Source organism: Sebastes fasciatus, chromosome 20, assembly GCF_043250625.1.
Source record: "Sebastes fasciatus isolate fSebFas1 chromosome 20, fSebFas1.pri, whole genome shotgun sequence".
NCBI lineage: Eukaryota > Metazoa > Chordata > Actinopteri > Perciformes > Sebastidae > Sebastes > Sebastes fasciatus.
The window spans coordinates 2,380,473-2,404,415 of NC_133814.1; the positions used below are offsets into that span (position 1 = coordinate 2,380,473).

The 23,943-nt window shown below is 40.8% G+C and overlaps 2 protein-coding genes across 4 annotated transcripts in view; one reads left to right on the top strand and one right to left on the bottom strand.

Moving 5' to 3' along the window:
• The window catches only part of ipmkb (inositol polyphosphate multikinase b), a 34,997-nt gene extending 14,038 nt beyond the window's left edge, over positions 1-20,959 (top strand). The window contains exons 3-7 of one of the 3 annotated variants that reach the window (XM_074619853.1): positions 1,517-1,613; positions 3,116-3,288; positions 12,241-12,322; positions 12,579-15,520; positions 15,698-20,959. In XM_074619853.1, the coding sequence (XP_074475954.1) occupies positions 1,517-1,613; positions 3,116-3,288; positions 12,241-12,322; positions 12,579-13,387 (1,161 nt within the window). In that variant the 3' untranslated portion in view covers positions 13,388-15,520; positions 15,698-20,959. The remainder of the gene's footprint in view (positions 1-1,516; positions 1,614-3,115; positions 3,289-12,240; positions 12,323-12,578; positions 15,521-15,697) is intronic. The other 2 variants (XM_074619854.1, XM_074619855.1) reach the window with 2 other exon arrangements.
• Positions 1-23,943, bottom strand: part of LOC141758428 (V-type proton ATPase 116 kDa subunit a 1-like) — a 112,136-nt gene that overhangs the window by 16,774 nt on the left and 71,419 nt on the right. The window lies entirely within an intron of this gene.

The window sequence follows — 23,943 nt, forward strand, 5'->3', positions numbered from 1 at the left end:
TTGTCCGATTCCTTGGCACTTCATGCCTCCGTGACTATTGATTCCCGTTAGATGCTTTCCGACAGTTACGCATGCACAATGATGCAACGGCATACGCACGCTGTATCACGGTTCAGTTTGTTGAGGACAGGAGCCATGGAGGAGAGAAAAAAAAACGCTCTAAAGCATGGCGCTACTAAACCTGAGAGGACGCAACTTATTTTTCCCTGATAATGCAACACTGTGAACAACAAATCTGTGCTGAAATCAGCAGGAGGAGAGTTAGTAACGTTAGCTGTTAGCAGCCGGTGGGCAGCACAGTTCTGGCTGGATAAATAAAGGAGCTACTTACATCAACGGAGGTGCCATTAAGTTGTTATTATTATGAGGCGTTCAATCTCTGCTCAGTAAAAAATGACCATTTACCATCTTGTAAAATTAAGTTTTTGGCGAGAAATTTGAATAAATCCAGTTGTTTGTCGGAGATGTTTTCACATCAATATAAAATAGATATTAGAGAGAGAATTATGACCTGTTGAACTTCCTAACACTAGCAAAGCATGATTTTTTTATTCAAAGCAAATATTTAAATAATCATTTGAATTGTGTGTTTTTATGCAAACAACCACTATAGATGACAATAACAAAGTACAGTACTGAGTACAGTACCCTCCCACCCCCCAAAAATAGATCTCCCCCAGAAGTTATGGTGTATTCGAACACTGTAATTTACCATGTATATAATGTTTTTTTATGTAAACATATCGAACATCAAATGACCTTGGACTCTGGGAACTTGGGATGGATATTTGTAACAACCACCAGTAACCACCAGATTAAACGGTAATGAAAATAATTAGTTGCAGTCCTACACTAAATATACAGTATCCACCTAGTTCAGGGGTCTGCAACCTGCGGCTCCGGAGCCACATGCGGCTCTTTAGCTCCTTTCTAGTGGCTCCCTGTGGAGTTTTAAAAATGGAAATGAATAACTCTTTATTGTTTACATTTTCATTTTTATTTATCATTGTTGTAGGTCTATGGTACGACGGTACAACGGAGTATTAGGGCCACATTGAGGGAAAAAAAAAAATCTGAGATTTCGAGAATAAAGTCATAATATTATAAAGTAGTAATTTTACGTGTTATTTTTTTTTTTAGGTTAAGTTGTGACTTTACTCTCGTAATATTCCGACTTTTTTTCCCCGTAAAGTTATGACTTTATTCTCGTAATATTACGACTTTTTCCCGTAATATTATGACTTTATTCTGTAAATCTCAGATGTTTTTTCCCTCAATGTGGCCCTAATACTCCGTAGTACATTTGCTCTTTGGCCCTCACTGCATTAGACTTATATACTATATACTTAGACTATAAACTTTGTCACCTTTATCACAATGCTCAAATGTTTTGCGGCTCCAGACAGATTTTTTATTAGTTTTTTTCACCTAAGATGGCTCTTTAGATAGTAAAGGTTGCTGACCCCTGGTATAGTATGATGGTGGTAATGTTTGTGTGTGTATACGTGTGTTCTAGGTGTATGCAGAGGACTGCTGTGATCCATGCCTTCTGGAGCTCCAGAGCCATCTGCCCAAGTACTACGGCACCTGGTCCTCTCCTGACAGCCCCAACGGTAAGAGACTGAACTCTGTGTGTGTGTAGCCATCTAAGTCCAAGTCCAAAATACATGCAGGTTGGGTGAATCGGCCCCTTCCTATGAATGTTATATGATATGATATACTGGTAATTATAGCACGACCGATACTGGATTTTTGAAGCCTATATATAGTGATATTTGGGAGTTTAAAAAAAAAATCCCTATTTTGGCCAACATTATTTGGCATAACATAAATAATTTAGATTTTACCATTGTGATCAAGATACAAACTGTTTTGAAGGCTCAGTCTAACATGCAACTGAATGATACCCAGTGTATGCTGGGTAGGGATGTCACGATACCAGATATCTAGTAGTCGATACCAATACCAGTGAATTTCCACGATTCTCGATACCCAATTCGAAACCACGATACAACAAAAAAAAACATAATGACAATAAATCCCCTGTACTGTAATTCAACACGCACTCTTTTAATAAAAACATTTGAACAGAGGCATGTAGCCTTTAAGTAATAAATAAAAATAATTGACCCATTTCGTTCATTTTGCCGTATCAGCGGCATGCTGTCAGTTGAAAGTCAGACGACGGACGCTACATACTGACCGTGAATGCATCTGGTCCGTCAGCTCAGAGCAGCAGGTGTCACACACGGGAGAGAGTTGAAAGACCGAGAAATGGCAGTGGATTTGTTGTCGAAGTGAAAAGCGAACGCACCTATTTGGCAATAATTCACGTTTAATCCCAACGCTACAGTATAAGGGAACCATAACGTTAATGAGGTAATCGCCGCGAGGCGGATGGAGGCGGATGGAGCCGTGAAAGCCGGTGTGCACGGAGCAGCGGCACCAGGTAGACCCCCACAGCGGAGCCCCGCAGCAAAAGCTCTACCGGAGAGGCCAGACACACCGCCACCCTACAGTAAAGATCAGAGTCAGCGCTCTGCACATGTTAACTTATCTTTTCTTGTAAAATGTCCGGTGTAATCGGTAACACCGGTGTATTCACAAGTTTATTAACCGGTGGGAAAATTTTCCTCACTGTCACATCACTACCAATGACCATTACAGGCATCGTACAGTACCTTCGGTACTGTGGAAAAAGAGTACCGTCACTTTTTTTGAATCTGGGCATCGACTTGGTACCGAAGTAACGGTTGTCGTGACATCCCTAATGCTGGGTTAGGTCCAGGTCCAACTGGGTAAAAGTCCTATCAGTTTCACTTCAAGGAAAGATAGTATTTGTGCAGTTTCAGCTATGAAAGCCAAATACCATGAGCTACTGTTATTTCTTCTAAAGTCTTCTAAATAGTTTGTGATGTTGATGTGATATGAGGGAGGTTTTTATTGGCTAAAGTCCTCCCACATCCCACTGTAAACATTTCTCTCAGACATCTGATGTTGAAAAAAAAAAAGAAAACACCTAATGACAGATTTTTTTTAGATAAAAGCCAAAATCAGTCTCACATGAACAAGCTAGTAATAACTCCATACCACGCATCATCACTCTCTGCCTCAGACCTGTACCTGAAGCTGGAGGACGTGACTCGACGCTTCGTCAAGCCGTGCATCATGGACGTGAAGCTGGGCCAGCGGAGCTACGATCCGTTTGCCTCGCAGGAGAAGCGGGAACAGCAGATCAGGAAATACCCGCTGATGGAGGAGATAGGCTTCCTGGTCCTCGGCATGAGGGTGAGTTTGACCTGCTGATGTGCTGATGTGCTGGTGTGTGTGTGTGTGTGTGTGTGTGTGTGTGTGTGTGTGTGTGTGTGTGTGTGTGTTGTGTAATGATTTTTAAACTCTGAGTTGGGTAATATCATATTTTTCTTTCTTTTAGTACGATTAGTAATTTTTTATCCTTTTTTCATGCTGAATGACGTATTTCCAAGAAACTTCTGAGCACATATCTGGTAAACACCAGATTTAAAGTGGCGCTTTTGTGTGATTCTTTGTGGAGAAACTCAGTTTCACAGATCTGTCGATTCAATTAGTCGACAAAATCGTAACGAGTGTTAGTCGACTAAGAATTTCTGTGGTCGAGGACATCTGAGAAACGACCTCTAACGGCACGCCACTTAGACCTGATCACTACAACAACTAGGAAATGTACATGCTTGTACATAGGGATGCACCGATACCGATACCAGTATTGGGTATCAGGTCCGATACTGTGCTCATGTACTCGTACTCGCAAAACGGCACCGATACCACTTTATGGCAGCGTGACGTTTACATTTCGTCACCATCTTTCGGGTCCTCACGCTACACCTCCCCGACGGTGTGGGCGAGACGGGCCGGTGGTGCGCCCGACCCCGCTGGGCTCCAATTCCACCTCAGCCGGCGCACGCCAGCCCTCACTTTCTTTGCGACACGGGGTTTTGCTTGCACCCTCTAACTCGCGCGTGCGTTAGACTCCTTGGTCCGTGTTTCAAGACGGGTCAGGTGGGTTGCCGACAACGCCACAGACCCCTGGCGCCTTTTACGTGGGCCGCGGCACAGCGCGGTTGGCACTGAGGACAGTCCGCCCCGGTCGACAGTTGCACTGGGAGCAGGGAGCCCCGTCACGGTGTGGCGAGGTCCAGACGGGGAGCGCTGTAAAGCTGCGGCCGCCTCGTATGCGGGACTTCCCAGCCTGTCGTGTGTCGCTCACACCCTCCAGCTGGCTGTTAACGAGGGTCTTTTGGCACTGATCGTATCGGTACTCGGTATCGGCAAGTACCCAAATGTAAGTACTTGTACTTGTACTCGGTCTGAAAAAAAGGTGCATCCCTACTTGTACACGCAAACAAGCTTTTCATCGTGATTGGAGTTTGATTAACACCTTCTATTGCATTAAATCATTTAAATAGGCCTGTATTCTATGGACGTTTCTCAGGTGGAGTTGAACCCGCAGCCTCTGTAAATGTTTTGGGATGTCATTACTTAAATAGTGCATGTTTTATGCAGGGTCACATTATAACTTTTTTTTCCTTAGCTTGTTGGTCTCAAGACTAAATGCACCATTGAACTACAGCAACGGAGATCTTCACTGACAGAACAGAATACACATACAAGGCAGTCCCAGCCACTGAACTGCTACTTCAGTAATGCAAGTGCAAAGTTAATGATGAGCACAAATATGCTGCAAGTTTCAAGGCGACTTTTCATTTCTAGAATATCAATTAAAACCGGGCATGTCAGGTACTTGCCCGATAGCCAAACTTACCTCTTAAAAACATATATCAAATCAACAGGGATTTGGACAATTGGACAACAATCCCGTCAAAAATTCTGGATGTTATCCTCTTAGGGTCTGTGTCCATATATTGCCTCCACGCCGGCGACAGCCGTGGCCGAAGGCATCGTGTTTTTTTGGGTGGCCCTCCGTCCGTCTGTCCCCAAAAACATAATGACGTCCGGTCTGGTGAACACGTGATCTCAGGAACGCCTGGAAGGAATTTCTTAAAATTTGGCACAAACATCCACTCGGATTCAAGGATGATAACTATCGGCAGTTGCCGACAATCGGCATCCCTGTTAAAGGTCACATTTTTTATCACTATTATATGTTATTTTCTTTTTATATATTATTTATTTTTCACATTTTCACATTTTCACAAACTCTACAAGCCAACCTACTTACATACACCGTACAGTTTTTTGGGTGAGCCTTTCTTTTAGGGGGCTAAAATACGTTTTGCTGCCGTCCCCCGTCCACAGCACTGTATTGCTTTGTTCCCGTACCGGTACTCCGGTCTGTTTCTCCATGCTGGGGGCGCGCCAACCGTCATCTACTGTCGTAAAGTAATACAGCAACTATGGATAAGTACCTCATACAGCCCCACCTCAAAAGCCCCAGCCCTAGTAACACAATAACAGCAGTGATTGATAACACCTTTCATACACACCGTGATGAACAACATGAGATACTATTGAACATCCTAAAATGAGTCAATGTTTAACCCATGCGATATGTGAAATATGTTTGCATTGTTGACCGAGCTGAACAGCACATAGTTCACCCTGTCATGTGTTTAAGTACACACACACACACACACACACACATGCATAAATGCACAAAGTTGACCATCCTTGTAAATAGCTGTTGTTCATCTGAAGCGGTTTGTTGAATCTCCAGAATCTGGCTGTGGAGCAGTAAACACGCCTCATGTCAGTGTCTCATTATTTTGTCCGCATGGGTGAAGACAGGAAGATAACTTCTTATCCGTTGGAAAGGAAGAGAGTCAGATAGCGAAACCTTTATCGCTTCGATCAGTTTCCATTGCAACCGACTGACAGTATCGTCATCGGTCTTCCTGCCTGCAGCGAGAAACAAACAAAAACACCCAACATTAACTACATGAACTGTTTGGTCTCCAGTTAGAATTTCTATGAAGTTATTGGTATGTTTGAATGTTTGAAACGAGACTGACGCTACTATTAAAGGTGCTATTGATAGGTCAGCCACTAGATATCGCACTCTCCCTCCCCCCGTTCCATTGCATTCACTTCACAACAAGTTGTTGCCAGTTTATTGCACTACCTGCATATTTTACGGTCAGACAGTCACATTAAAGGGACTGTTTATAACTTCTTACACGTATAAATCAATCCGGGTCGGTGTCCCATGCACGCTCGAGGTGGGCTAACATGGTCAGACAAGACTCCAACACAAACTACAGTGAAGCACCAAAACCTCTTGGTTGTATCTGGTGAAGCCCGTCTGTTAAACAGTGTTGGCCGCGGTCGGAGGGCACGGGGGAGAACGTAGCTTTGGTCTCCAGGACTGGAGTCTCTGCTGTACTCTACTCCTCTGCTCCTCTGCCTGCTTGCCTTCACTCACACACCGCGCTCGTTCTCGCTCTTTCGCTCCAATCTCACGTGCATGCACGCACACTCCACACTGCAGAAGAGTTAGTTTAGCTCTGAGAATATCTAGTGAATGTTAACTAGTGGACGTTTGTGCAGAAATAACTGCTGCAGCTCCTCCAGACCAACAGAGGTTTCCCGTGTCTTGTGAAGTGACGGGGCTCCGCAGAGAGAAACGTTATCGTCTCCGACCAAAACTCCGGTGTCTCCCCTGTTCCCTCCGGCCGCGGTCGGGAGGCTGAGGCAGGAAAAGCCAACACTAGGATCAGCATTGATTCATGGAGAGACCTTCGTCTGGTCAGCTAACATTACTGCCAAGCAGCTGAAATATAGAGTGATATTGTGCTTTTAGCTGACGTGTGTCGCCTCACTATTTTGACTGATGCTCGTTCATGTTTATGTAGAGCGAGCACAAGCGAGAGCAAAAAGACGCTGAATTTCGTTGACTTAACGGCCACAGGTGTCGCTGTTAACAAGACATTTCTGATTCTTACAAACAGTCCCTTTAAGTGATGAATCTTTTGTGTCATTTTGCATCGGTGTGTGAATGAGTATTTAGATCCTGATGGGCAGGTTGGCTCCTTGCATGGCAGCCTCTGCCATCAGTGTATGAATGTGTGTATGAACGAGTGAATGCTGACATGTAGTGTAAAGCGCAATTTGGTAAAAAGCAAACTGAACTTTTGAATTTGAAAGTCATGGTTTTAGCTGAACAAAATCCATTAAAAAAAAAATAATGAGAAAAAAAATGTGAGAAGCCTCTTCAGCACTGGTAGTGGATGAAGGTATGGGTACGGCTGGGTATTATTCAGGGCTGAGAGGAGGTCATGAACCGTGTTTTGAGGAAATAAGTAATATATTATCTAACTGCTGGTCTTTGTGCACCTGATGAAACAGCCCATTGATTGATGGGTTTGTCCTTGAGGGCCTGGTTGTGTTTGTCTAACCTGATCCTCAGTGTAAATGACATCACCTTTATGCCTGCATGTCCCCACCCTTTGTAAACCGCTCGTAAATGTACCGCCCACTCAGTGCTCTGACGTTTGCTCATATTAATCTCTATGGAGACTGCATGTACAGGAGGTGAAGTTAATGTTTGATCTGTGCTACAGCACCACAGGCTGACAAGTGGCAAATCATAAAATGACCATGATATGTCCTCAGAGAGATTAAGAAAACAATGCTGAATTGAAATTCTGGCTTCTCCGACAACAATGCTACCGCCAGTATGTTCTCCTTTGATATTTCCATTCCGGTTCGGAACGTCTGTTTTTTGTTCTGACCGGTGTGATCCTGTCCGCTGCCCATTTCAACACCCTGAGGGGGTGCACCCTATTTTTTCCTGAACAACAAACAACAAACCTGTGTTCTAATCAGCAGGAGGGGAGTTAGTAACGTTAGCTTTTAGCAGCCGGTGGGCGGCACAGTCCTGACTGGATAGCTAGCGGAGCTACTAACGTTAACGGAGGTGCCATTGAGTTATTATTATGAGACGTTCACGGTCTGCTCAATAAAAAATGACCATTGGGTGAAGGTAAATTACAACATCATCATGATGTGTTCAAATGTAATCTAGTAAAATTTAGTTTTTGGCAAAAATCTTCAATATAGCCATTAGTTTGAAGGAGATGTTTTCACATCAATATAAAATAGATATTGTTGAACTTCCTAGCAACTTACCATGATTTTTTTTTAATCAAAGAAAATATTTAATTAATCGTAATCATTTGAATTGTGTGTTTTTATGCAAATGACCACTATAGATGACAATAACAAAGTACAGTACAGGTCTGTGTACACTACCCTCCCTCCCCCCAAAAAATAGGGCTCTCCCAGAAGCCACGGTGTAACTTGAACACTGTAATTTACCATGCATACAATGTTTTTTATGTAAAATATATCGAACATTATATGACATCAGATCTAAAATGTTATTCCTTCATTTAGCGCAGAGATTTCTGAAGTGGCAGATAAAAAAAAATACTTGCCTGGGAGAGTGGCAGGGAGTGAAAAAAGTTAATTTCATACCCTGGGTACAAGTATCTCAAAATTGTACTTAAGTACGGTACCCTGACATACAGTATTAGGTGTGCAGCAGAGTTTTCTGTGAGCAGAACACGCATTTTAAATGTAAATATCGCAGGCGATCATGCTCATTTAATTGTGGGAAACCAAAATCGGGATCGCGATTAATATTGGATTTATTGCACAGCCCTAGCCCCGAGCTTTAATTTAATCGGATGGTTGAAAAACAGAGAGAAATCGGTAAAGTTTGACTATTTTGTACCCTTGAACCGTGAGTTTAGAAGAGCACTGACCTGGGAAAATTTTCCATTGTAAACTCTGCTGTGTGTTTGTTTAGATAGAGAGGAGACTAATTAGTGGTAATGATGATCTTCCTGATGGAGGAATGATAGTGTGGGAGGAGGAGAGTTAGAGGAAGATTGAAAGGAAAAGATAAAAAATAGGTGATGTGTAGAGTTGCTTAGGAGAGAATCGTCACTCAAGCACACAGCAGAGGCTTGGGTCCTGTTCTTCAAATATTACCCAGCATGCTGTCTCATTCTCATCCAGCTAATTTGGTTCTGTGAACACAGCTTGAGGATTGACTTGATGATCCTGGATAAAGTTTTATTGAATAATAGTGAACTCTTATGAGAGGTCAGAATTTTCCCAGTTGAAATTTCCAACTTTCTGACCTCCGAGCGATCCAGGTGCACGACGCCAAACGCAAACAAAAACCATGTCTGACCGTGACAAAGTGATGTTTCTTCGGTGTGTTCACACAGTTTAACTCTCAGCAGTGCAGCCTCCGCATTCTTTTTTCGGCATTTTTTTATGTTTTCCCGAATAACTTTTGTACAGAGATTGTTTATCGTAACCAGCTACCGAATAACGTGGCGACATATTTTGACATCAATTTACATGCAGAGCACGTTTTACTATATAATAGCATTATTTTAATTCAATACAGGCAAATATACTTAAAGCAGAAGTAGTTGAGAATGGAGCAAATATGATAAAAAATATACATCTTTATAAAATAGTCACTCAAATGTCCCTGGGTATCCTCCGGTGTCCTCCGGTGCTCCTAATGGCATCTGCAAGATTTCACAGACCGAAGGAAAACAACCAGTCAGAGCTGATCTGGAGTCTGCCGTCCAGCTGCGGTCTCTGAGCAGCTGTCAATCACTCTTGAACTCCGATCAAACGGCCGGAGCACAGCCAATAGGAACGCTCTGTCTCTCTCTGAAATGACCTCTTGGTCAAAGTCTCCCGTCACGGGCTAAATTTTCTAAAGCCTGAAAACAGAGCCATGAGGAGGAGCAGAAGTCTAGTTTTCTCTCAGAACACTTGAATTACAATATGCTGAAAGGTTATTATGGGATTTTTGCCCAATGATGCCAAAAATATTCTGCCTACTGAAGCTTTAACGTCGCCCTTTAGTTGGCGGTTTACAATGTGCTATTCCGTCGTTGTGCGACGTCAGACAATTGCTTCTTTGTGAAGTCGGGGTAAATAGATTCGCCTCAAGTTTGCAAGTAGGATCTCCAACTTCCAGGGCCGTCCATTTGACTTCTTCTAGTTGGAGGTCAGAAATTCGAGTGGTTTCGAGTTGTCTGCAACGCAGCGTTATTTTGAAATAAAGGCAAAATGAGTAGTAGTTGAAACTAGGGATGCTACGATACCACTTTTTTTCGAACCGGGTACGAGTACAAGTACTTACATTTGGGTACTCGCCGATACCGAGTACCGATACGAGTACTTCTCTGTGCCAAAAGACCCTCGTTAACAGCCAGCTGGAGGGTGTGAGCGACACACGGCAGGCTGGGGAGTCCCGCATACGAGGCGGTGCGCCGCAACCGGCTCTAGGTCGGCTTGGAAAGGCTCGGGGTGAAGGTGGCTCACGGCCGCAGCTTTACAGCGCTCCCCGCCCGGACCTCGCCGCACTGTGACGGGGCTCCCTGCTCCCGGTGCGACTGTCGACCGGGGCGGACTGTCCTCAGTGCGCCCCACCCGAGTCGTGCCGCGGCACATGTAAAAGGCGTCAGGGGTCTGTGGCGATGTCGGCAACCCACCCGACCCGTCTTGAAACACGGACCAAGGAGTGTGAGTCAGAGGGTGCAAGCAAAACCATATGGCACGATGAAAGTGAGGGGGATCCAGGCCCAGCGGGGTCGGGCGCACCACCGGCCCGTCTCGCCCGCACCGTCGGGGAGGTGGAGCGTGAGGACCCGAAAGATGGTGACAAGAGGTTAACGTCGCGCTGCTGTAAAGTGGTATCGGTGCAGTTGTATCGGAGCCGTTTTGCGATTACGAGTACATGAGCACAGTATCGGACCCGATACCCGATACCGGTTTTGGTGCATCTCTAGTTGAAACCATGATCATGAGCAGCTACATAAGGTAGGTGTGTGCTGGGAACCCCCCCCAGCATTTACATTCTAAACTGGATAACCCGGGTCCCAGGGGCAGCATGCATTCCAGCATGTATAAACATGCTTTTAAGTTTGGGAACTTGCCCTAATGTGGCGCCACGCCACCCTGTTCTGTCTACCTGTTGGTTATCTGCTCTGCACTGAGCTTGCATCATGATAATGGCTCAGCATGCAGCAGGCTTACAATAGATTTTATAGATTGATCTGCAGTCATAGTTGGTCAGTTTGATGTTCTGGAGCAGGGGTCTGCAACCTTCAGCTCCGGAGCCACATGCAGCTCTTCAGCTCCTCTCCAGTGGCTCCCTGTGGAGTTTTAAAAATGGAAATGAATAACTGTTTTTTGTTTACAGTTTCATTTTTATTTATCATTGTTGTAGGTCTATGGTACGACGGTACGACGGAGTATTAGGGCCACATTGAGGAAAAAAAATGAAATCTAAGATTTCAAGAATAAAGTCATAATATTGCGAGAATAAAGTCATAGGTTTACGAGAAAAAAGTTATAATATTATGCGAAGAAAGTCACAAGTTTAAGAGAAAAAAAGTCGTAGTATTATGAGAATAAAGTCATAATATGATAAAGTACTAATTTTACCTGTTATTTTCTTTTTTTTCTTGTAAAGTTGTGACTTTATTCTCGTGATATTACGACTTTTTTCTCGTTAAGTTACGAATTTATTCTCATAATGTTACTACTTTTTTTCTCTTAATAATATGACTTTATTCTGTAAATCTAAGATTGTTTTTCCCCCCAATGTGGCCATAATACTCCGTAGTACATTTGCACTTTGGCCCTCACTGCATTAGACTTATATACTATATACTTAGACTATAAACTGTGTTACCTTCATCACAATGCTCAAATGTTTTGTGGCTCCAGGCAGATTTTGTTTTTTTTTTGCCTAAAATGGCTCTTCAGATAGTAAAGGTTGCTGACCCCTGCTCTGGGGGGCAGGTGTGAGTGCAGCTGTAGACCACTAGATGGAGTCAATGTTTGATCAGTTAGAGAGAGATTTTTTGCCATTCCTTAGTCAGCATGCATGTTATGTTCTGAGAGATGAACACCATAACAGTGAGAATAAAGACCGTACACAGCAGTTGGCTGCAGCAGAGTGTTGGCATGAACAACTCATGTTTAGGCCTATACATTTTATAAGACATATGATGACCTGTGAGGGAGCATCTGAGCAATAGGAGGTGTGTTATTTGCTTCTTTTTTTATCAGTTCACTACAAACTAAATTAATCTTTGTTCAGTCATGAATGAAATAGTGACACGTGTATCCGTGCACAGTATGAGAAACAAGGACAAACACAGTGCACACGCTCTTATCATGATGTATTGTCTTCTATTTCAGGTGTATAAGATGTGCAGTGACACGTTTGACTCGTACGACCAGCACTACGGGAGGGGACTAGTTAAGGACACCATTAAAGACGGTACGTTTACGTACGTACGTACCGTGCGTGCGTGTGCGTGTGCGTGTGCGTGTGTGCATGCATGACTCATGAGTTTTATGAGTAGTATCACAATTTTTTTTTTATGAATCGGGAGATAGGTGTATCATCTCAGCCCTACCAATATGTGTAACCTTCCTCTCCTCTCCTCTCCTCTCCTCTCCTCTCCTCTCCTCTCCTCTCCTCTCCTCTCCTCTCCTCTCCTCTCTACTCTACTCTCTACTCTCCTCTCCTCCAGGCCTGGCGAAGTTCTTCCATAACGGTGTTAGTCTGAGGAAGGATGCCGTGTCAGCCAGCATCTGCAGAGTACAGCGTATCCTCCGCTGGTTTGAGTCGCAGCACCAGCTGACCTTCTACGCCAGCTCCCTTCTCTTCGTCTACGAGGGGCTCCCCTCCTCTTCCTCCTCGTCCTCCCTTTCATCCCTCCTCAGCTCCCCGTCGATCAGTCCGACCGCGGGGCTGATCGACGGCGGCCAGGGCGGGGAGGGGAAGGCGAAACAGGAAGGGGCAAAACAGGAAGACGAAGTGGCCGAGTACAACAACAACAACATTCAGGTGCCAGCGCCCTGGGACTACAGCCTGGCCACCATTTACACCAACCACAGGAAGGGCGGCCACCACCACCACTGTGCCAAGGATCATCTCCACGGCAACAGCAGAGACGGCGACGCCGTGGAGACGACGGTGAGCTCGGTTTCCGGAGATAACATCTCAGTGCTGTGCGGAGAAGACAACTCTACTTGGAAACGAACAGGTGAGCAGCAACCACCGAACGGAAACGGAAACAAATCACAACTGGAAGGGAAGGATGAAGATGAAAAGAGGGAGGACAGAGGCAGGAGGAGGAGAGAGGAGGAGGAGGAGGAGGAGGAGCTGAAAGGACGAGGATGTGACGCAACAGAGGGGAGCGGAGGAGCCAAGGAGGTGGAGGTCAGGATGATCGACTTTGCCCACGTTTTCCCGAGTGAAAGCCACGACCGCGGCTACATCTACGGCCTAAAACACCTGCTGACGGTGCTGGAGCAGATCCTATGTGACGCCGCCTAGAGCTCCCACTCCTCCTCCCCACCTTCTCTTTACCTCCTGACCTGCTCAGTGAACCACCGTTGCCCTTCTGTCAACCCTCCTTTCTTCTCAAAGGACAGACATCTTCAGAGGGAAGAATCAAAGAAATTAATATTAGACCGAATCATCATCATCATCATCATCTCACCTGTTTGTGATGGTTCGTCGGTCATGTTTGTGTGTGTGTGTGTGTGTGTGTGTGTGTGTGGGGGAGAGAGAGTGTCTGTCTGTGAGCAAGGTGGAGATAGTAGAGGCTGTCAGTTGTGTTTTTCCCTGTGATCAGCAGCACTACATGCACTAATCAGTCCATGAAGGCATCGCTACCCTGTACTTAAACACAACATCTTCAGCTGCATGATTTACCGATGCTCAGACCAGCTCTTCAATGTCACGTGACTTCCATTGGAAATGCAGTCATAGAAAACATATTTTTATATCATAGCCACTCAAAATAGCTGGTAGGTTTCTGTTAAAATTAGAGGTGCAGCGATCCGACTTTTTCAGTCCCGATACCAGATACCTGGGCTTTGGGTATCGGACGATTCCGAGTACCAATCCGATACCAGTGTTTAATTAACAAGCTTTATGCCTCACTGTGTGGAAGTGACTGGGGTCATTCTATTATCTGTAAGGAAACATCAGGCTTGAATTAAACATTGTTTTCTTAACTTTGTAAAACAAAATGTAACAAATAAATACACATTTTTAATTAATTTATACAAATTTAATTTGTATTTATTATTAAATAATAAATAAGTAGTAAATCGTACACCAGCAACTTGGTAAAAATCTTCAAAATTAACAGAATTCTTATATATTATTAAAATAATAAATTGTATAACGACAACTTGGTAAAGAATCTTCAAAATTAACCAAATTTGTATTTGTTAATAGAATATTAAATCGTACACCAGTAACTTGGTAAAAAGAAAATCTTCAAAATTAACAGAATTCTTATTTTATTATTAAAATAAGAAATCGTACACCAACAACTTGGTAAAAAAATCTTCAGAATTAACCAAATTTGTACTTGTTAATAAAATATTAAATCGTACACCAGTAACATAGTCAAAAAAAAATCAAAAGTCAAGTGTAAATATAGAAGATTTGATCCTTGTCACCTCAAATGCAACCTGGGCATCCACAGTGGTGAACTGGATTTGGTTCACGTAGATTTAAACTATACTATATATCAAACCAGAAGTCTTTTCATTGGTCGACCAACAATTGGTCAGTTAAATACGGGTTCAGAACGGCCTCTTGAAGTTGGTGAGCATCAGGTAAAACAAGAAGTCTGGAGAATGTGGAGGTTTAAGTCGGGTCGTCATTTTGTGTTTTTGTTTAAACACTGTCTACAGGTATCTAACTCAGGTAAATTTACTGTAAGTTAATATTACTACTATATCCTCTCAGCAAGATGATCCTCGTGCTGTCTGGTTGTTCAGTTCTAAGCGATTGTTTTATATAGTCTTACTCGATGTTTTATTTTATCTCATGATTGTCTTTATCTCATCAATGTTGACCTTACAATGACCTTCCGTGTTGTATTTTTTTTACCATGGCTGTTTTAATTGTTGTACATGTTCGGCTGCCAAATCACCTCCCCCCTTCTGAGAGCCTGTGCTCTCCGCTGTGTTTATTCTGGTTATTTGGTGTGTGTGTGTGTGTGTGTGTGTCGTCCGTCCCCCCCCCTCTGTCCTTGTTTTAAGAACGGCATTATATTACAGATGTCATACCTTGTACTTCCCTTTTTTTTCCTTTTTTTTTTTACTTATATCAAAAGGTAACTTTGCTCATGGGTTGAACTTCAGTGCCAGTGCTCCAGCATTAACCACGAGCTTCTCTATGATTTTAAGCCATTATAATAAATTGAGTTATAACTGGGCAACAATAGGAAAATCAACCATTTCCCTCCCAAATTATCACCCAATCCGACTGTAATCAGATCGTTAAATAGGCGTTATCAGTCGCTATAAGCACCATAGATGTGGGTCAGTAGGGGCCTACTACACCAACTACGTTGTGAAAAGTGAAACTTAAAAGCAACACATTCTAACATGTTGTAAAAGTGAATGAAACGTCATGTTTTGAACACAAACAAAGAGGCTTCTTTAGGTTTAGGCAACAACACTACAACTTAAGGTTTAGGCAACAAAACTACAACTTCTTTAGGTTTAGGCAACAAAACTACAACTTATTTAGGTTTAAGCAATAAAACTACAACTTCTTTAGGTTCAGGCAAAAAAACTACAACTTCTTTAGGTTTAGGCAATAAAACTACAACTTCTTTAGGTTTAGGCAACAAAACTGCAACTTCTTTAGGTTTAGGCAACAAAAGTACAACTTCTTTAGGTTTAAGCAACAAAACTACAACTTCTTTAGGTTTAGGCAATACAACTACAACTTCTTTAGGTTTAGGCAACAAAACCATAACTTCTTTAGGTTTAGGCAATAAAACTACAACTTCTTTAGGTTTAGGCAACAAAACCACAACTTCTTTAGGTTTAGGCAATAAAACTACAACTTCTTTAGGTTTACGCAACAAAAAACACTTAGTTAAGTTTAGGGAAAAACATGTTTTGGATTAAAATAACTACGAACACAAACACAACTACACATTGTTTTTTTCACACAGGTTACGAACTCTGGTGTCCTGGGTGAAAGCCTCCACCCGTTATGGAGTTTCACACTGTCTATACTACACCGCCTGACTTAAACTTCTGCTCCTGTCATAGTTACTACGGTCAATAGAGGTCACTGTCGTGTTCTTTTATACCTTCTTTTGGTGATCTACCATGTGAATAGATGATAAAACCTACCAGTTGGTGTAGTAGGCCCTTATTGACCTAGATCTATGGGGCTTATAGTGACTGATAACGCCTTTTTAATAGCCTGACAACAGTCTTATCGGCTGAAATTATGGAGAGATAATTGTTTGGAATTGGGTTTTTTTGGGGGGGGGGGGCGTTTGACAGAAGCAACATGTTATACTGTATGACACATGATGTGCTGTGATTGGTTAACATGATAGCATGATATAACTTCCCTAAGGGTTTTATGATTGTAGTAAAAAGATATTTGAAACATGCTGCTTTAATGCGAGTCGACTGACCGACTCACCGGAGAGTGACAGAATGCTAAAGAGAGAAAGACAGCGACTGAATGGTTTCATAGTCATGTTTTGTTTTTGTTTTTTTTGTTCTGTTCTGATATGTTTGGGCTCGGCGCAGTCGGGCAGAGTACTGAGTACTGGTTGCTAGTAAAACGGAAGTCAGCAGATCCTTTTTACACTAATCTCAGCTTGAGTCCACATATGTTTGGTAACATGCACTACTAAAACACAATAGAAACTGAACAATAGACCGCAGATTTGAAGATGTCGCCTCAGTCTGATCTGCAGTCGGTCCTGTATATTTAATCAAATCCTTAGGCCCAATCCCAACGTCTACACTCACAGAATCACAGACTTGGAGGTGCGTTCCTGCAAAGTCCGTGAGGGTTTAGGGCTGTCAAATCATCAAGTCCTTGAGGGCTCTATCTCGCAGACATTTTGAGCCCTTTACGAACACTTTCCGCAAGTCTGCTTTTCTGCAGGGAATTACCCACAACTCATAGCGTTGTGATGGTAGCCTACATAATACACAAATATTTATTTTAATTTTGCTTAAAGGTCCCATATTGTAAAAAGTGAGATTTTCATGTCTTTTATATTATAAAACAGGTTTAAGTGATATATAAATACTGTTAAAATATCAAAACGCTCAATATACAGACAAATACACACACAGCCCGTATTCAGAAATTGTGCATTTGAAACAGCCGTTAGGATTTCTGTCCATTTGTGATGTCACATATACAATATTTAGACCATTACACGGTTTTAAACATAAACATTCTAAATGTGTCCCAGTTTATTTCCTGTTGCAGTGTATGTAAATAACATCAGCTGACAGGAAGTAAACATGGACCCAAGCTGTTGCCTAGCAACGCAATTCCATTGCAATTCCGTTGAAATATGCTAAAACGGAGCATTTCAGGCAGAGGGTAAATACAGGTATATTCAGACAGACAGTATGAGGAAAATAAAGTTTTTTTTAAACATTACAGCATGTAAACATGTTCCAGAAGAAACACATAATACAAGAATGAACCTGAAAATGAGCACGATATGGGACCTTTAAGGGGGACATTGGGATTGGGCCCAACTTTCCAGTGTGATGACAGCAAATGAGATGCGTCATCACAGTTCTCTGTCTTTAGGACAAATAAGACCGACTATTTAATGATTTGATTACTATGTTTTTAAGCTCATTTTTCTGTAAATTGTTTTCACCTTATCATCCTTTTAAATGCAGTTGTGTTCGTGCCACAGGTTTACTGACTCTCTACACTAACATAGGAGCTGCTTTTAAATGTTAAATGTCACTGCCAGTACGCCCACTTTTGATTTGAACCAATAATATGCACAGGTCTCTTCAGTTTTATGTAGCTTGTAATATATGAATATAATGAACATTATGATCTTTTTGTAAATGAACTCGATTAAATTGTATTATGATTTGAATCTGAATCGAAAGAGACTGCGAACTATTAGAATATAATATTTTCTCTAACGTCATTTGTTTGAAATAATCAAAAGGAGTCTTTTAAAGGATGTTTACAGGAGTTCTTCTTTTGTTTTTTTAATCACTGCCTTATTTTCTGTCGATGTCTCTGTGCTGTGAATATTGATTATTGATCATTCCGGCAGCTTTGTGAATCTCCTCTGTGTTTTTAGCCTGTTGTGTCCATGGCTAACCAACAAAAAGTATGTGTATACCGGGCATTGTCGATGGAATCGGTTGAATGATTGGCTGACTCATAGCGATGCAACCTTTGACTTTAACTCCCTTCAATCAGTGTCAAAATCAGTTAATGTGACTGAGACAGGTGGGCAGATTTACATCATTACGTTCCACACGTTATACCCAATATTCACCAGATTACAAGCACCAAGAGTTTTAGTCCACAGAAGGATTTTCAGAGCATATCATTCATCCTTTACATTACGGCTGAGGCGGCAACATAGTGTGTTATATTGCTGAATATGTTTTCCATTCCACATCATGTCTGCTTTTTAATGTTTTACAGTCATTTTTTTAAATGCAGACTGATTTGAATCACCACACAACAGTAACATAACCACAATAAAAGCAGACAAGCTGTTCCCTACAGAGACTGGAGTGTGGCTTTTACAGTGCGTGTAATAATAATAACAATAATAATTATATGAATTGGTAAAATCATCAGTTAAAACAATTACAGATTAATTACATTTGCATTTAAATTATGTCTTTAACTGTAATAATTATTTGATTTTAAAATGGAACTGCAACATTCATGTTATGTGTTATTTATTTGTCTGCCTGTCAGAATCACTCACATTTCATTGACAGTTTTCATTGATTTGTTTTTTTGCCACTTGAAATGAAACTCAGCAAGAAAAGCTTCGATTGGCCTGATTGTTATGTGTTGGCGGGAATCTGACCAATCAGAGCTTCTGCTTTTGCTCAGTGACTCATTTAATTTTTTTGGTGGCATACTGCTCCTACTACGTCTGCCATACCATTTATGGTGTGCTCTTTATACTACGACAGTTTTCCTAAAATGAAATAAAAAAAAAATAGCAATATATCGTCTTGCTTACAGTATCACAAAATATCGCAATATATTGACTCGTAACCCCTGTATCATGATACGTATCGTATCGCCAGATTCTTGCCAGTACACGGCCCTAGTAAGCAGACACAAAGGAAAACGATCTTTTCAAATTGACTTTGTAATTCCATTTTAAAACCCGGCTGATTCATTCATCATCTGAAGACAGAATAAAAGGAAATTAAATTTTTTTTCAGTTAGGATTTCTTTTTTTTTTACTTTAAATTGTATAATCCAAATGCAAATCAATTCATACTTGTTGTAAAGGATTACATTAATTCATTATAATTAAACAAAGGTTTACCATTCACTATCATCACTGTGATGATGATATCATCTAAGAAGGAGACTAAATAATGATTCAAAGTAAATGCAATTAGTAGTAAATAATTTTGTTTCAAACGTGCATAAATACTAATCTGCTCATTCAGACCTTTTAATTAAACAAAACAAGAATTGTTGCAAAATGTGGATGTCGCATGCTTGGAACGTACGGCTAGAGTAACACTGCCCACCTCCTCTGCCCTCAAAATGTCCCAGCATGCACCTGTACCCATACTGGAAACTCCGATTACACCATTTATATTTGGTCCTGAGGATTTAAATATGATACCAAGTATGATGTTGTAGAGCATTATATGTGTCATCTCAGCTCATCAGTACTCCAGCACACTGACTGACTGATTGAGTGTGCAACATCAGTCCAGCTGTGGTCAGCAGATGATTTCTATTCTTTAAATCCAGGACTTTAACAGGTTGTGGGGTGAAACTTTTATTTGTCGATCATGCACTGCAGACTAATGGAATAATAGACGATTTATGACATCTGTTTTACAAATTTCATTTCTCATGTTAACAAAGTACCTATAACCAGTTGCTCTCTCCATTAAAGGACTGTAAAGGTGGTTTGACGTGTTTTTACCAGATGTGGGCTGGGCCAATCTAACAGCTAATGGGATGCTTTGAACAATGGACAGGCCTACTGGAAAATCTGAGTAAAACATGCCAAAACCAGTATGCTTCTTTAATAGAGTCCATGAAGAAAAAAGTGAAGGGGGAGTAATGGGAGACTAGTGTCTTCTAAAGCCAATCAACCATGTGACTTTCCCTCTGTTTCTATTTGTAATGCTGCATTTATGTCATATAAGATCACACAATGAATACTATATTTAACTACATTTATCAGACATTTAGAGTCAACGATAAACCTGCATGTCTTTGGACTGTGGGAGGAAACCTGAGCACCCGGAGAAAACCCACACTAACACTGGGGGAGAATATGCAAACACCAAGCCGGATGCCCTGGATGAGATAATGATTTTCAAAAGTATATACGAAGTCTTTCCTGTTTGACACAAATGCAGCATTGGGGGAAAGAAAAAAGGTTTCGTGCACTGATATTCTCCCAACACTTTTCTTCTGGGTGACAACTCTTGATCCACTTCCAGTTAAGTGTCTTCATGTGATGCCTGATGGAAACTTTGGGGGTGTAAATGCAGTTAGTATGGCTGACTGTGCGGATGCCACTGATGGGATGTATAAAAGCTGAGCAGTGTGAGTGCTTGTGGCGTGGTGTCAAACAAAAAGGTCCAGTTCAGCTTCTCTACCAGTGTTGGATTTCTGTGAATCAAGACCTGGTCTGCACGGCTGGTTCCCTGTGATGGAACGTGAGCTCTTAAACTCCTCAATGTGGAGTGTTTGATTGATTTTGATATACTGGATTTAAACATGTCTTACAAATGAGCCTGAAGCAGAACAGGAAATATCACCAGTGTACATAAAGGAGAGGAAGTCCCTCCACAACTACAAACCTGATAACTCATTATTTTTTCAACAATAAAAATATTAATCAAACTGTTTAATGATGAGCTGCCTCGTTCTTGAAGTCCTTTTGTATTTTGAGTCATCTTGAACTACGTTCTGCTTTCTATGTCAAACCAGTGTGACTCACCAGTCTCTTACTGGTGAGTCCCTATATATATACAATATCCCCTATATGAAAATGTAGTTTATTTTATGAAGTAAACTTAAAGGTCCCATATTATAAAAAAGTGAGATTTTCATGTTTTTTTATTATAAAGCAGGCTTAAGTCCTATATAAATACTGTGAAAGTATCTTAACCCTTAATCCACAGGGAGTTACACACAGCTCGTATTCAGAAACTCTGCATTTGAAACATGCTGTCAGGATTTCTGTCCATTTGTGATGTCACAAATATACAATATTTAGACCCTTTACACATATTTAAACGTAAACATTCTAAATGTGTCCCAGTTTATTCCTGGTTACAGTGTATGCGAATGTCATCAGCGGACAGGAAGTACACATGGAATCAAGCTGTTGCCTAGCAACGCAATTATGTTGCAATTTCGTTGCAATTCCGTCGAAATGCGCCAAAACGGAGCGTTTCAGACAGGATAAATACAGGTATATTCAGGCCGACAGTATGAGGAAGATAAAGGGTTTTTGAACATTACAGCATGTAAACATGTTCTAGTATAAACACAAAATACAAGTAAGAACCTGAAAATGAGCATAATATGGGACCTTTAAGTAAAGCTCAAGTATATTTCCCAAGTATACTTTATGTACTAAGTAAACTAATATCAGTGTACTAGTAGTATACTTTTAGGTGTACTACTTCAATACTTCTTTGGACTAAATTGTCCCACTTTAGTTTATAAAAGTATACTTTTAAGTGTACTTTAAGTGTAATATTAAACTTCGAGTACACAACTAGTTAACATCTAAGTTGTATTTTGTACTGCAACTATATTATGAGGTGAACTATACTACAAGTGAACTTATAGGTATGCTGTTAGTTTACTAGTTATATACTTGTAGCCCACTTTTTAGTTTATGAAAGTAAAGTATACTCTCAGTAAACTACTATTTTATTAGTTTTTACTGCAAGTATAAGTGTAAGTTTTCTTTACGTTAACTTATAGTACTCCAAATAAACTACTTTTCTGTATACTTTTCAGAAGCCAAGTATATTTGGACTTTTCTGTATATTTGTTGGTATAAGCCAAGTATAATTAAGTATAATTTTGTTAAGTTTAACTGATAAGTACATACAAAGTAATCTGAAAGTATACTCTTATTTTAAATTTAAAAGAAGTATACTAATAGCACACTTGAATACACTTTTTTTTGTAAGGGTAAGCTACAGGTATGTTTAAGTGTTCTTTAAATGTAAGAATAGTAAACTTTGAGTACACAACTAGTTTACATCTAAGTTGTGTTTTGTACTGAAACAAGATCATGAAGTAAACTATACTACAAGTGTACTAATAGGTATGTTGTTAGTTTACTAGTTATATACTTGTAGCACCGCCAAAAGCGCCTACAATGGGCACGTGAGCATCAGAACTGGACCACGGAGCGATGGAAGAAGGTGGCCCGGTCTGATGAATCACGTTTTCTATTACATCATGTGGATGGTGACGAGTTGGAGGTGTTGACTCGGCCTCCGAATTCTCCAGATCTCAATCCAATGGAGCATCTGTGGGATGCGCTGGACAAACTAGTCCGATCCACGGAGGTATATTGGTACGCAGGTTAATGTGTGGAGTTATTATTAGCACACAACACAACACAACACAACACAACACAACACAACACAGAGGTGTAGAATGAAATCATTGTATTATTGGTCACATACAGCCTGAAGAAGACTTTTATGACATGCCTGAGTTGAAGAATCACAACAGTTAAATTCATCGAAATACAAAAAATAGCATTCATACAATAAGTAAGGCGTTTGTTGGCATGAATGTAAGCTCATGTAGTGATTGCTAAAATACTAAATCAATCATTATTCTCACAAAATATTCCTTAAAGGACCAATATGTAGTACGAAAAACATCATCCAAAATAAAACTAATGTTACTCATAAAAATAGACAATATTTTTCATAAAGTGTTGTGTCATTTCTCAGTTTTGCATCGATGAATTTTCATATAAAAATATATTTTATAAAAAGGACAAACCGTGAGCCAATTTGTCAGAGCAATTCCTCAGCATTAAACAAATCCCTGTGTTCAGAGGACCTCTACAGAAGCTCATTGTGTAATGGTCCGCTCTTGCTGACCAGAGGAGCATGAAATTGTAAATTAAGTAGAAAATTGTTATGCAAGATCAAAGACTTCCATGTTGTTTGGTAACTGTACTACTGGCCTGCTTGTTCTGATGCTACTTAGTGTGATGTCTATGAAGCACACAGTCCTATCGGTCAGTTTTGCTCAGAATAAGGCACAATATTCAAATCAACTTCAAACTGATAAATAGGCATGATAGTGTCTGAAAAGGCCATCTCATTAATGGCTGAAGGTTCCCTGCAGGCAACATGTTGCGAAATAGGCTTATGATGGATATCGATCTCATGCCTGACTGGAGTCAAGGCGTGGTTAGCCTAGCTTAGCATCAAGACTGGAAGCAGGGGGGAAACAGCTAGTCTGACTCTGTCCAGAGTAAAAGAAACACCTCTAAAGCTCACTAATTAACACAATGGGCCTCATGCAGGACATACTAACAGATTCGTTCTTAAAGCTGCAGTAGGCAGAATATTTTTGGCATCATTCGGTAAAAATCCCATAATAACCTTTCAGCATATTGTAATTCAATTCCTATTATATATATATACATATATACGTATATATATATATACATGTATATATGTATATATATATATACATACATATACATATATATATATATATGTATATATATATATATATATATGTATATATACACATATATATATATACATATATATATATATATATATATATATATATACACATATATATATATATACATATATATACATATACATATG